Source organism: Pelmatolapia mariae, linkage group LG15 (genome assembly GCF_036321145.2).
Source record: "Pelmatolapia mariae isolate MD_Pm_ZW linkage group LG15, Pm_UMD_F_2, whole genome shotgun sequence".
NCBI classification, from domain to species: domain Eukaryota; kingdom Metazoa; phylum Chordata; class Actinopteri; order Cichliformes; family Cichlidae; genus Pelmatolapia; species Pelmatolapia mariae.
The window spans coordinates 11051183-11066254 of record NC_086240.1 but is presented as its reverse complement, the minus strand read 5'-3'; the positions used below and the strand labels follow the sequence as shown (position 1 = coordinate 11066254).

The window sequence follows — 15072 nt, the reverse complement described above, 5'->3', positions numbered from 1 at the left end:
GGTGAAAGTTCAAAGCACCTACCAGCATTCGAGAAGCGTCACTGTCCAGTTTTACATCGCCACAGACCGACCAAGAAAGACTCAACAGCTTCAAGTTTGACTGAAATTTGCAGCTGCCCATATGGACAAATCAAATGTCTTCTAGAGCGAGGTTTTTAAAAATATATATATATATTTCAAGACAAAGATTAAAATATTTGGCCACAAAACCAAGAGGTATTTTTGGAGGCATCAAGGTGAGGCTTTTCAAACCTAACAACACTGCATCAACTGTCAAGCATGGTGGTGGTAGTATCATGCTCTGCAGCTGTTTTGTTGCCAGTGGTACTGGTGTGTTGCACAAAATGGATAGCCTAATGAAGGGGGACTACCTCAAAATTCATTAATCCGCTAGACGGTTAAACTTGGACACAGTTGAGTGTTTCAACAAGACGATGGTTGTGGAATAGGTAATGCAGGCTAACACTGAGCCTCTGGAATAGCTTTCCCAAAGCCCCAACCTCATCAACTGAAAATTTGTGGATTATGCTTAGAAGCCACGTCTATGCAAGGAAACCAACCAATTCAAATGGCTTCTGTCGGTTCTGCAAAGAAGAGTGTTCAAGTATTCAGTCACAATTATGCCAGAAACTTGTTGACAGCTATCAAAAGTGTCTGGTTGAGGTGCAACTCTCTAAGGGACATTTCACCAATTATTAGTGGAAGTGCATATATATTTAAACCTGTATGTATATTTTTGAATATGTGGGTTAGAGAAAACATGAAATAAATTCAAAGATCTGCACCCAATTCTTGTTTTTTAAAGTCATGAAAGATGTATGCTGTATAACCCCCCACCGACCCACCCATCCCGGAAGAAGAACAATTTAAATAAATCATTAGCATTACCTTGAAATTCATGCCCATGATGACTGTATGTAAACTTCTAAATACCACTGTATAATTATCTACATAATGAGGTCATCTTAAAGCACAAGGAGATAGGAACATTTACATATATTTCAAGTCTTTACTGATGATCATTAAGTATAGTTTCAGAGTCAGTTCTTGTATAAAAGAATACAAAAAATACTGTATAAGAAAAATGTTTTTTTCAAAGGTCAGTAAACAGTGTGCAGACAAATTTTCAAATTTGTTTCATGGCTTTTTATTGTATAGTATGCTCAATCAAAAATACTTGGAATTGTTGCAGCATCGCCAGAAGGAAAAAACCTGTGCTGATGCATTTTTTGTCTTAACCAAATCACCCCAACGTGTATCCAATATAGTCTATAATAATGGGTGTTCATCCCACCATACACAAAGAGAACAGTGTCATCAACAACTTTTAATCTGATAAGAAGCAACCCAGATGGCATTGTTCACATATTTAATTCTCCCTATTTTTTAAACGTTCATTGGTTTACCAGTGTCATGGCAACTTGAACAGATTGTGATAAACTTCCATGCATTTGTTGGCTCCAGTGGATGATAATAAATCTTGCAACGCAGACTAAGCTCTTCATTTTTCAGTTCATGACTGGAAACCTTTAAAAGTAGCAAATGAATTCAAAACTTCATGAAGCAGTTTTGAGCAATACCACTGACCAATGGTGGCATATTAAATAGAAAATGATTATATTTAGTCATTTGTCCAAGATCCCCTTTGGAGCAGCCAGTCCAGTTACCCCTACTAAAATCAGACTAGGGATGCACTGAGGACTATATCACATTTGAATGCCCATTTCTTGAAGGATTATTCACCACCATCCAGAATATGTGGTGAAAGAAAACTTTGCTTAGAATCAAAGAGAACAAATTCATGACAAATATTATTAAAATACAACTCAAATGTAGAATAGGCTCTAGTAGTTAGTTCCCTTTCAGTCGATTCACTCGGTACAACACATAAGTATGGAATATCAAGCCCTCGCGTGTCCTGGCTGAAGAAACCTTTATTCACGCCTTTAAGGCAGATGACGTGTGATGACACGCGCACGGCCCCGCCTGCACATATAGCCGCTGTCATCATTTTCTGGACATACCAATGGTCAGACAAAAAGACAGACAGATAACTATGAAGTAAAGAGCATGAAAATAAGGCGAATTTAAAACAAGCTTGTTTTCTTAATGTTTTAATCTCCATCCTTGAGCCTTTTACAAGACACTAACATTGGGATGATAAACCGAGTCTGATTCAGAGTTTGACTTCTGCTAAGACAGCAAGATGACAAACAGCTTCCACTGATCCGTCTGCTATCAGTGAATGCAATGTTATTAAGTTGTTGAGTTTTAAGCTGCAATCCCTGAAACTATAGGAAAGAAAAATGTGATCACTGTGACACCCTACTAACACAGCCGTTGGCACTACATATTTAACTAGCATGTTATGCTAACATGCTAAAAAGTGATTAACATTTGCACACTAAAATACCAACATTAGCACAGTTTTCAACAGCCATGTTAACTTTAGTGAATGTTAACATGCAAATGTTTGCATTCAGGTCAAAAACAACCTGAGAAATGTTACAGATGATGCTGAAGGAGTAAACCTGAGGCTGACAAAGTGCATCTGAGATGAAACTTGAGCCAAGACTTTATAGCTAACAGTAAGTTACTGAGTCTGATCTTCCCTTAAAAATGTAGATTGTAGTTGATTTTTAGCCAACTAGGAATAAGAATCTGAAAATAGCAGAGTTGTCTCCACTATTCATAAGTTATATTTGGTGACGTGTAAAGAGCACAACGGCCTTTTGAGGACACCTGGGTTGCACCGAGTTGCACAAAGTTGAGTCAGATTACTCGATTTGAAGAAGAGTTCAGCTACACTTTAAAGTATCTTTCAAGAGGAGGTGACTGTGAATACAATTCTTTCCCAGAAGCCTTAAATCATGCCGGCTAGCCACGGTGGCAAGAACAGGCCAATTGTCCCAAGCAGGCAGACAATAATGAACATCCACAGGAAGATACGGTCAATCACCATGGCAACATACTTCCAGTCCTCTTTCACCTGTGCAGAAAGAAGTAACAGAGAAGGGGGGGAGAACAAGAACAGAAAAATTATCATGAATTTAAATAATAATTCACATCATGGGTGGTACTGTTTGCTATGAAAAATATGTTTCATAAGAAAAACTACTCATCACACAAGCTATGTCATATATTCATGCACATTTCTGCACATTTTGCTGACCGGTTTCTTCTATTTTCTTCAGTCAATGCGATTTGCTACAACCTGTCTGTAACCAATCAAACTTTTAAACAGTTCTTTCTTAGCTGCTCCCAACAGTAATTTCAGTGTGATGTTATGCATATAATGGGATTTAGCTCCATGCATTACTGCTCCATGTATCTGCCCTTGAAGTTTAATATCTGTCTCCAGAAAAGCTCTCTTCAGTCACTCAGCTGCCAAAGTTACTTTTCTAGGGCAGAATGGTGCCTCACAGCAAGAAGATCCTGAGTTTGAGGCTAAGGGCCTTATGTGTGGAGTTTGCATGTTCTGCTGTGTTTGTGTGGGTTCTCTCCGGGTACTCCAGTTGCCTCCCACAGTCCAAAGATATGCAGTAAGTGGGACTATGTTCACTCTGTTATTCAAATTTGCCCAGAAGTGCGAATATCTTATCCCTGTGTCAGATGGTGACATATCCAAGGTGTGCCCCGCCTCTTGCACTATACTAGCTGGGATAGGTTCTAAGGATAAGAAAGAGTATGCTAAATTTCTTATCCTTGCTATTTTGTCCATGAATACTCTGCAGGCTTTCTGCCCTCCTGTCTGGTTTTTCAAATGCAGTAAGAGGCGCAATATTGATAAAAATCTGAATAATATTTTTTAACAACCAAAGGGGAGATGTTAAAGTTGTTTTGGCAGGACAAAGTCTTACTGAGAGACTACGGACTGAGACACTAAAAGACTGAGTTATCAAACTTCAGTATATACTGCTTATTTTGGTTCTTATTGTCAGGTGTCATGGTAAACTGAGAGCTTAAGATTTTTTTTTTTTTTTTTTTTTTTTTTTACATGTTCTGGGTATCAGTATACATCTGTAGGTCGGACGACACAAATGCAGCTTTGCTTTTGCAAACCATCTCAGTGGATTTTAAATCAAAGAATCAAGATGAGATTAAGGTGCACACTTTAACTCGTGGGGTTTTGTAAAAACATTGCCCTAACTTTTTAGGAATTATATACATTTTTATTCACAATCCCCCATTTGCAGTGGCTCAAAAATAAATGGACAAACTCATAATTAAAAATATAAAGATTATTTTCATTCTTGGATGATTCTCATCTGGAGATTCTCTGTTAGGCCTCTACTGCAGCCACCTTCAGTAGCTGCTTGTTTGTGAGTCATTCAGTTTTATCTTCAGCTACAGGATCTACTGCAGTGACTCCTAAAGTGTAGGATGGGTCCCCCTGTGGGCTGTGAAGGTATTGCAGGCCTTAGTATTAAAAGAAATTGCGTTTGAAATAGAACTACGTACAGTTACGTATTCATATAAATGCATTTATTTATGTAAAAAGTGAACTTCTGTACAGAGCAAATGGAAACATCTCTATCAAACCAATTTAACAAACTTGCGAAGGACTGTCACTGATATTAAGAGCTGGGTCTCCAGCTACGGCTCGGAAACTAAACAGCATTGTTCATTGAAAGAATCCTGAATGATGGCCATAAAGTCCATAAGGTCACGGGTGCACTCTAAATCCTGGTTTGCCATTTTTCAACATTCACAGGATTGTGAATTGTTGCATGTACCATCGACAGGCCATGCCCAAACACTGCTCATTAACCACCCTGCTTACTAAACTCAGTTCCATGCAACTTCTTTCTCTTTCCTAAAATGAAATTCAAGATGGGGCCTATTTTTACACTCGGACAATATTCAGCACTCATTGAACAGCAGGCGGTCAGAACAAAATTTCCAGGGTGCATTTCAAACATAGGAGGAACACCGAGAGTCGTCTGTGGCTTGAAGACAATCTTGAAGTGTATGGCAGCCAAATTTAACTCACGTATGATTTTTAATTTATATAGAGTAGTAGGAATTTTGATTGCACCTTGCACAGGTATTATCTAATCAACATGCCCAGAGTATGATTTTGTATCATAACTGAGATAAATGTAAATTGGAATACCATCAGTAATACAAATGAACAAAATGCCATTCTGCTTTTATATTAGATGCATTATTTCCTTGATACTCACACTGAAGTCAGCATCCTCAGCCCTCAGGTGGTCTGCAATGTAGTGCACCCCTTCTAATGCACGCATGACACTTGGTGAAAGCAGGAAAGCTGACTGTGACACTTTATTGTCAACTTTAGCCGGCCGAGGAGTGGAATTACCTCTGGTTCCAGTTAAGTGCCTGTTCCCCCCTGCCACCACCTCTTGTCGGCTCTGGCTGTTCTGTGGGGTTTTTTGTTGTGGCGGAGGAGTTGACCCTGGAGGTCTGGGAGAAGGAGGACGGAAGGAGAAATAGGATGTCAGTGTTCCCAGCTCCAAGTCCTCATAACAGCTTCTCTCGGGGTCTTCCAATGTGGTTCCATCTCTTAGCCAGTTAGCTGAGGTGCTGATACAGTTGCCCGATTTATACCCGGTTATTCGGAGCTGGCGCCGCTCTGCCACCGCTTCCTGTTGAAGGAGCAACAGCCTGCGACGGCGGCCATCTGGTGCGGGCCGTCTCATGAACAACCAACGTGGAATCAAGTCCAGGAACACAGAGTGGACCCAATGGGGCATCTTGTGAGTGCTGGGAGAGCGGTGGTGGACGTTGAGGACAAAGACAGTGATAACGATGGACAGGGTGACAAAAATCATGGTGAAGAGGAGGTACTCGCCGATGAGAGGGATAACGAGGGATGTGGAAGGTATGATCTCCGTGATGAGTAGCAGGAAGACAGTGAGGGATAACAACACGGAGATACACAGGGTAATCTTCTCACCGCAGTCTGACGGTAGATAGAAAACCAAAACCGTGAGGCATGAGATCAGCAGACAGGGGATGATGAGGTTGATTGTGTAAAATAAGGGAAGACGTCGGATGATGAAGAAGTAAGTGATGTCTGGGTAAATCTCATGGCAGCAGTCATATTTCTTTGTATTATACGTTCCCACGGCATTGATAATGGCCCATTCGCCGCTCTCCCAGTAGTTGCTGAGATCCACAGTATTTTCAATCTGCTCCAAGTCAATTTTGGCTTTGTCGTAAGTCCAGGAGCCAAATTTCATTTTACAGTTTTGTTGATCGAAGGGGAAGAAGGTGACATCAATGCTGCAAGAGCTCTTGTAAATGGCAGGAGGCACCCAGCGAATTTTGCCCGTGTAGAATAGGTGAGCTTTTGTCATGTGGGTCACAGCAAATTCGCCATCAGCACTGCAGAAGGAGAAGTTTGTCATATAAGTCATGGAAACACACAATAGACCTCATCTTAGAGCAAAGGCTACATCAGATAAGAAATCATAACCTTCGCTGTGATCAGTTCTATTCCCCTTCTTCTTTCCTGAGATTTTATTTCCTTTTCCTTTTTTTTTTCATTTTGGAAACTATGTAGTGAAAAACTGTCTGTAATCTCCCCTCCATTCACCACTTTAATGGCAACACTAGCTTCAGCAGAAGACGTAATCATACGTCCTTATCATTTAATCAGTCTCACCTCTTTTAATTTCACATACAGACTGTGATTACACGAGCGCGCTGGAGCAGAAACCTATCATCAGCGTGCTCGGTTTAATCTCCAGGAGGTGAATTTAGGTGACGGGAGACATTTCTCAAAAGTGGTTTTTGCAATAAGTTTCCCACTGGAGCGATAGACATGTAAAGGTTGCCTTCATTTCGATGAAATGAAATGCACTCCACCAACTTTTACTAACAGACGTGCAAAATATAAAATGGAGTATCTTTTTCATTTTGCTAAATGAAACAGATAATAAAGAGCTGTGTTTACATCAGTGTGTAAAGTATACCGCACATATCTCAGAAGGTACAAATAAAACCAGCCACCCAATCAGGACTGGAAGAAACATGAGAAAGAGGAGCAAACCATTGTTTTCACAGACCACTAGATGGTGCCATCTTCTTACACATACCATTAAGGCAATGGGCGTGAGTTTGGACTCCTTTGTCATACTACAATAAGAGCATAGCTGTTAGACAGCCCTAAATCTGCCGTTACAATCCTCTGAAGCATTTTGGCAAACCTTAAAGTGTTCAGCAGCGTCTCAGTACGGTAGAGAGAAATAACTGTGATTGGTTATGTAGTTCAGAACTGAATAGACTAATAATCAATTGTTTGACAGTGTATTAATCAGAATAAAAGATGAATCAGTTTAGTGAGTTTGTTAAACAAAATGCAACAAATATCAGACTAAAGCTGTTTAACTGAATATTAGATATTCGTTTCTTGAACAATCATAGTTATTATACTGTCATACGCTCATTTGCACAACTGAGCTTTACTGTAGGTCTGAGTGTATTTTATATTTATTTTAATAAAGAGTTAATTAGATAGCCAAGAAAAGAAATGCAGTAACCCTTACGTTTTATCTCAGACTCACTTGTTATAGAGGACAATATCTGGTACCCATATGAGCTCTGACGGCACTCTTATGGATGTCACGTTGTCATAGTCAGACGGTCTCCAGCGAAGCTTGTAGTCATTCCACTCCTGCGAGACACAAACAACACGAATCAGTCTGGAGGGCCGTGGCCCCATTTGTATTCATCATATGAGTCATTCACTTCGTCAAAACTTCAACAATGCAAATGCTTTTTTGCATTCCTAACATTTCATGTCACCATATCCCCTCCTGAATATATAAAATAAAATAAAATAAAAGCTTAATAATAAATCAACACTGACACTAGATTTCCTAACCTGTTTAAGCCACACGTTGGTTGTCATCATTTGGTTCTTTTCATCCTGAAAGACAGACAGATAGAGAGCGGGAATGATGGAAATATTGTTAAAGTTGTCAACCGGGGGTTCAGACCAGAGAAATATGGTGTTTTGTCAAAGGAAAACTCAAATATAACTTTCTGCTACTTTATTGACTTTATGGAAATCATATAGACAGCTTCCTTCATAGCTGTGGGATGTAGTGTAGCCATGAACAGACCTACACTGACCTTGAAACCAAAGTTTGAGCAAATACTGTACAGACATCACTGTATTTAGTCAATGCACAGAAATATTATAACCCTATCATCACCGATCATAAGGGTTTTGGTGATGAAGACATCTGAACATTGTTGTTGTTGTTCCTAGAGTATATAAAAGTAGAATGGGAGGCAGAGCCTTCGGTTTTCAGGCCCCTCTTCTGTGGAACCAGCTTCCAGAGAGACAGACACTATCTCTACTCTTTACTTTCGTTTTTGCTAAAGCATATAGTTAGGGCTGAATCAGGTAACCCTGAATCCTCCCTTAGTTATGCTGCAATAGGCGTAGGCTGCTGGGGGATTTCAATGATGCACTGAGTGTTACTTCTTCAGTCACCTTTCTCAAACACTGTGTTAATAGACCTCTCTGCACTGAATCATACTTGTTATTAATCTCTAACTCTCTCTTCCACAGCATGTCTTTGGCCGCCCCTCCCTGAGCCTGGTTCTGCTGGAGGTTTCTTCCTGTTGAAAGGGAGTTTTTCCTTCCCACTGTCGCCATAGTGCTTGCTCATAGGGGGTCATATGACTGTTGGGTTTTTCTCTGTATGTATTATTGTAGGGTCTACCTTACAATATAAAGCGCCTTGAGGCAACTGTTGTTGTTATTTGGTGCTGTATAAATAAAATTTAATTGAATCAAATTGAACGTTCATATATTTTTTCTGAATGACACTAGAGCAGGGGTAGGCAACTCCAGGCCTCGAGTGCCGGTGTCCTGCAGGTTTTAGATGTGTCCTTGATCCAGTACAGCTGATTTAAATGGCTAACTCCTCAACATGTCTTGAAGTTCTCCAGAGGCCTGGTAATGAACTAATCATTTGATTCAGATGTGTTTAATCAGGGTGAGATCCAAAACCTGCAGGACACTGGCACTCGAGGTCTGGAGTTGCCTACCCCTGCACTAGAGGCATCAGATGCCACATCACCAGCTGTTTGCGGCAATCCCAAGGCAAACACTCACCACATCAATAAGCTGGGCTATGGAGAGTCCAAACTTGACAATGACGACGTCTGAGATGTTTGGCACAGGTCTCGACCACTTGTTGTACCCAGCGAACAGGGTCTTGAAAAGGTCATCTTCAGCATGTGAGTGGGTCTTCTCGTCACAGAGGGCTGTGGATACATTACTGGTGTAGTTAGCCATTTATAAAAGACAAATGCAATAAGTGAAGTGGGTAATTTAGGAATTTGTAATATTTCTATTCTCTTGTCGGTTAATATATTTTTTCATCTCTCTTGGATCTGCATCATAGAGTTTGTTAACATTTAAATAAGCTAACGTGGGGCTGTTAAAACTAAAGGTGTATGTGATAAAGACCTCGCCTGTATCTTGACACTAAATGCATTTGCACTTTTTTAATGCATTAATATTATTGGTTAATATTTAATGGTATGGCATTCTAAGACTGAAATGCGACGAAAGAAGAGGAAGCTGAATGGTATATGTTGGGATCACATCCATGTTCTGTCATCTGTGTCTCTCCTAATCTTCACTTAACAAATACTAGTAAATCTGGCTGGCATCTGGGTTGCTATTGGGAGCAAGAGAGAACTGCGAACATGTCGTGCTTCATCACAGAAGCCTACTCTAAACATCTAAGACTTTTCTTTGTAAAGTCTTATCGACTTTTCACATCTTAGCAAATCTTTTGATCTCTTGATCTCGGCTCCCCTTGAGGGCTGCCTGCTGGAATCTCTCAAGCTGAGAAGGTGGAGACAAAGGAAGCGTCTCTCCTCCCCTCGACAGTAATGCCATTTCAGCTATACAATCTCTAAAGTCTTATTATTATGTATGTAAGGCCTCGCAGTGAGAGGCGGCTTGATTAAATTGATTCTGAATATGCACTCTAGACAGATTTGTGTACAAGCTGGGACTGAGTCACCGTATTGTGTTTCTGCAGAATGAAAAGCATGGAAATAGACAGGAATCCCGTCCCTTGGGGATTACTGCTTCCACCTTCATCAGTGTAGTCAGAGTCAATTACACACATCATTACTTGCTACTGTTAAGTGGAGGTGAGCTAATTTCTCACCAGTGAAGGGTGTTTATTGTTGAGCTGTCTGTCACTCTGTGTTACGTCTGATGCATGAAACAATTAACTGATGCTTCTGATTTGTAGTGGAGGCTAACGGTTGGGTGTGTTTGTCTAATTTTTTTTTCACATACTGATGCTGGGAGATTAGGCATATATATATATATATATATATATATATATATATATATATATATATATATATATATATATATATATACAGAATTTTGACAAATTAATTAGAGAAAAAAGGACACTGAGAAAAAAGAGAGCCCGTGCTTTAACGATGGCCGCCATGCTTTCTCGTTTGTCTTCTCCGGCGCTGATAATTGGCGTCTGTCTTGTGTCAGTGACGTAAAAGACGGATTTAATGCGACATGACCATTCAAACAGCAGCCGCTTTCTAAAACATTAGATATGTATCGGATTCAGTACCACATGCGAAAGTGACCAAGGTCGGATTTGAAAATATCGGATTTGTGCTGTTCACACTGTCGTACCATGATCGGATATGGGTCGCATAGGGTCAAAAAAGTTGGATTTGATGCGCTTTTGTCTGCAGTGTGAACGTAGCCTGAGACTGATATCGACACCAATATTTGGTTATTTTTGAAAAACACTAATTTCTTTCTTTTAGAAAGGTAGCAGTGGCTGGAGCCTATCCCAGCTGTCGTAGTGCGAGGGGCACACCCTGTCCAGGGGTACACCCTGGACAGGTCGCCAGTCTATTGCAGGGCTAATGCAGAGAGACAGACAGACAACCAGTCTCACTTACATTCACACCTATGGGTAATTTAGAATCATCAATCTACACTAATTGCATGTCTTTGGACTGTGCGACAAAACTGGAGAGAACCCGCACAGACACAACCCCTTGAATCAGGGCCAGTTGGTTGATTTGAACTCAGGCCCTTTCTACTTTGAGGCAACATTGCAAACCACCGCATCACCGTGCAGTTAAAGTTCCCTTATATTTATTATGTGTGGTTGTTTATTTAGTCATTTACGATTCATGTGACTGCGCTCGGATCAGCTGGTTGTTGTGTTTATGACATGCCAAACATGTGTTGCTAACAGGGAAGTTGTAGAGCACCCTCCGGTGGACAAAGTATTCAACATCAACACTCACAATATGGTTCGAAGTTGCTTCTCTCACCTCTACTTTTTAAAATTAAACTTATCAGCCTGTGTAAATGTCAATACCAATAAATCTGCAAAATCTGCAAATAGCTAATATTGGTCAATAATACTGGCTTTCCGATGCATCTTGCATCTAACTTGTATTGAGTACCTTGAATGTGTTTTATATTTGCTATTACTGTACATCTACCTGCCTAGGTACTGGCACAATGCACCTCTTAAACTGTCACTTTATTGTTTGCGATGTAGCTGCACTCATTCAGTCCAATTGTAATGCCAACTAATGGCTTAAAAATATATTGTTTTGCTCATGCTAAATTACCCACTATAAAGTCTTTACAGAATGGCAGATTATAACTTTTAGATGGTTTTTGTATGGTTCTCATTTAGAATTCAGTAACAAAGAAAATACGTGTGTGTTCAATAATGTCAAAATATTTAATGATGTGGCATTTTTGTTTACTGATATTTTGCCTAATTGTTCAATTAATCAAAGCAGAAAAAAAATAATTGTATCAAAATAAAAAAATAAAAAAACTCAATTAAGATGTGATTACCTCTACATGTCACTAATACACCAATGTTTCTGGAGCTCTGTTTGTTAGCATAGGTTATAATAGGGTCCACTCAAGTGCGCTACCATCAAGGGACCTTCAAATGAGACCTTGGACCACCTTCATCTGGCAGCAGTCATGGTTGCTTAGCCAAGGACACATCACTATCTGTCCATGGGTGAGTTGTGGCTCTGTTGACAGCATTACCATGTATTTACAACCTGTAACTGTAGGACAGGCCACTAGACGATGACCACTTGATGGACTTACATGTCGCACAGAGCTAATCCAAGCAATACATGCAAAACTGCTTCAGTGAGATTTATTGCCTGTGCTAACTGAATGGCTTGGTTTAGTTTGGCTTTACCAACAAAAGGCTGCAAAGGATGCAAAATTTGGCAAGGTCCTTCTTCTCTTGTTGATGCAGTAGTTTGTAGAAAATATACATTAGAGGTGGTAATCAATATGTGAATTCACTTTCAATTTGCCTAAGGTACACCTGGGCTCATGTCTTGTTATCATGAACTAATTTCAATCTGGCAAACAAGCAGGCACTAGAGAATTCCTATCTGCTATCTTGACAGTCGGGGCAGTGCACATTCATCTGTCCGTGCATCTGGGAAAGACCAGATGTGGCGCTGGAAAAAGCCTCTTGGGTGCCACATATCAAACCTCGTGCCAGGGGAGAGTTGAAATGAGGTGACACCTTCAACATCCGGCACACTGGGCCCAGTATATTTGGACCTTAGCCAAGTCACTTGGCAAGGTGTTTAAAACACTGACCAGTTTGGATCATCGAGTCAGCAGCTTCTCTGGCCAGAGGTGCTTTTCATGAAATTGGGCTGTCAAATAATTACAGTAAAAAGTTCACTAAAAGAATGCCGCAGATATTTTCTTTGTGTGTGTGTGTGTGAAAAACTGCAGGGTTTAAGTCAGAAAGCTGAAATCTATCTATGTCATACCAATAAGCATATGATTATGTAGTCTACCTACACATTTGATAACTGAAGCATACAGAGACAGAGTAAATTTGGTGCTTTGAAACCCTTTTCAACAAGAACTCATTTTATTCTCGATCTCTGCATGGGAATGCTTTTTGTCTGCACATAAGTTGTGATTGCAACTGATAATTTGTGATTGCAGATTTTGACATCCATGTAAAACTGGACTTCCAGAGTAGCTAACTGGACTTCAGTGTCAAGTTTGAATGAATCAAATACTGTTTCCACAAAAGTATGGACTAGACCGTAAGAAATTGTAGCTTAAATCATTTCACAACAAAAGCAACAAATTGAGAAACGATCTGGCATGGACTGCTCCAGTCGTCTCTCAGTTTCTTCCTTTAAAGATGTTTCCTTCTCTGGTCCCTTTGTAGCTTTTTGAAACAAGATTAACTTCCTCTGAAAATGTAGCAGCATGACTATCAGCTGTTGCACCAATTTGTGTGGCTCATTTTTCACACTGTTATGTTGTCCGCTGTCCTGCTTTTGTACAGAAAGAAGCAAACGCCTTCATTTATCTCTCACATTTCTTCTATTTATCTTCCTAACAACAACTTCTTTTCTCATAAGCTAAATGGCTGCTTCTCTGGAGGTGAACGTGTTAAATGAAGAGGTAGTTCCCAATGCATGAAACAGACATCCAACTAAATGTGAAAATAGGATCGTGAGCCTTTTAAGTAGTCATGTGTGAGACTGCAAATTTCTGATACCAAGTAAATACAGGGCTAATTTTGCAGATACGGATACCAATACTTTTAACATAGAAAGGTATTTATTTATAAACTTTTTTTCTCCTTTTTTATAGTGCATGTTTGAGGTATATTTTTCCATAAAAAAACAGATAAATAATTTATTTAACACAATTCAGTGGGCTACACACTAAACTTAAAGGTATAAACTTAAAACGTATCGCGCTAGTATCGATCCAATACCGATACTAGCAATTACATCAATACTATCCCTGTTTGGATCGATCCGCTCACCTTTAATTTTGAAAAGTGCCGAGCATAACTGAACAGTAAGGTTAGAATATATTTTTCCAGTCTGTGACTTACTTCTTTGCACTTGCTCAGTTGCTCATCTCTCAGAACCCCCATGGTTCAAACACACCTGCTATTATTGCTGTCATTAACATTAGCCCACTAGAAAACATAGTTGTAGAAGTACTTACCGGCCGGACTCAAGAGTAGCGCCCAAATAAAAGCCGTCCCGGCGGAGAACAGGTGGTTGGATCCCATTTCGTCCTCTTGACAGCAAAGAAAACTTCACAAGAAAGCACGGAGCAGCTTCCGTCCACTGTCGAAACGCTATGTGGAAAAGTGTGAGCAACATCTGTCATCTTCGCAGCTGAGAAGCACGTTAGGACCACATCACAGCTACTGTCACGATAACCGCTTTCAATTCTGTGGGCGGGGAATGACAGTGACAGCGCTCTGACTGACTTACTTTAGATCTCAGCATCCATAAGTCTCCGTCTCTGCTCACTGTCAGCGCTGTTTGGACCGGAGGAGAGCGAGTACTGTGCCATCAGTTTCCGCACAATGAGCGCTATCCATCACTGGGTGCTGAATCAGGGAGCGGCACTATAACACTGTGTGTCCCAGCTTTGCTGTAATTGCTCATACCAGCTCATAAAAGTATCTCTATAAATCTGTTTTCAGGAAATCAATTCACGGAAAGTAGTCCGATTTTCTTCTGTGCAGAGAGTATCCAAACAAATGCGCCTGTTACGCAGGGTGCCAAGAATTTTGCGTCCAATGCGATGAGTCCTGTGAGTGTGTTCTGTTCTAAAATTCAAAGTAGTAGTTTTCCATGACTGGCAGCTGGACAGTGTAATAAGTGTAATATGTAAGGTTGCCGAAACAGGAGGAGATGCAGGGCACTTCTGAGCATTTGACTCTTTATCTGGCACCTAAAGCGACTCGCTCTCTCGCTCTCGCTCTCGCTCTCTCTCTCCCTCTCCCTGTCTCTCCCTCCGTGTGTGTGTGTGTGTGTGTGTGTGTGTTTAAGAGACACACATACACAGAACCAGTGTGTTTAAATGCTGACCAGCTATTCAAGAAACCAAGTTAAAAATGCATTTAAAAAAAGTTATGAGCCTCGACTTTAATACAGTAATTATTCTTTGAAAGATCCAAAGAATGAGTGACGAGTGACGTGAAGCTGAACACGGCACAGCATGGTGCGATATATATTTGGAAAACA

At 40.3% G+C, this 15072-nt stretch overlaps 1 protein-coding gene across 1 annotated transcript; it reads right to left on the bottom strand.

Moving 5' to 3' along the window:
- Positions 1-1148: 1148 nt before the first annotated feature.
- chrna2b (cholinergic receptor, nicotinic, alpha 2b (neuronal)) lies at positions 1149-14765 on the bottom strand. The gene is made up of 6 exons (XM_063495491.1): positions 14039-14765; positions 9101-9252; positions 7856-7900; positions 7536-7645; positions 5187-6354; positions 1149-2989 (listed from the first exon to the last, which is right to left on the bottom strand). Exons 1-6 carry the CDS (start codon positions 14103-14105, stop codon positions 2864-2866), a joined length of 1668 nt encoding a protein of 555 aa, XP_063351561.1. The 5' UTR covers positions 14106-14765; the 3' UTR covers positions 1149-2863.
- Between the last annotated feature and the right edge of the window lie 307 nt (positions 14766-15072).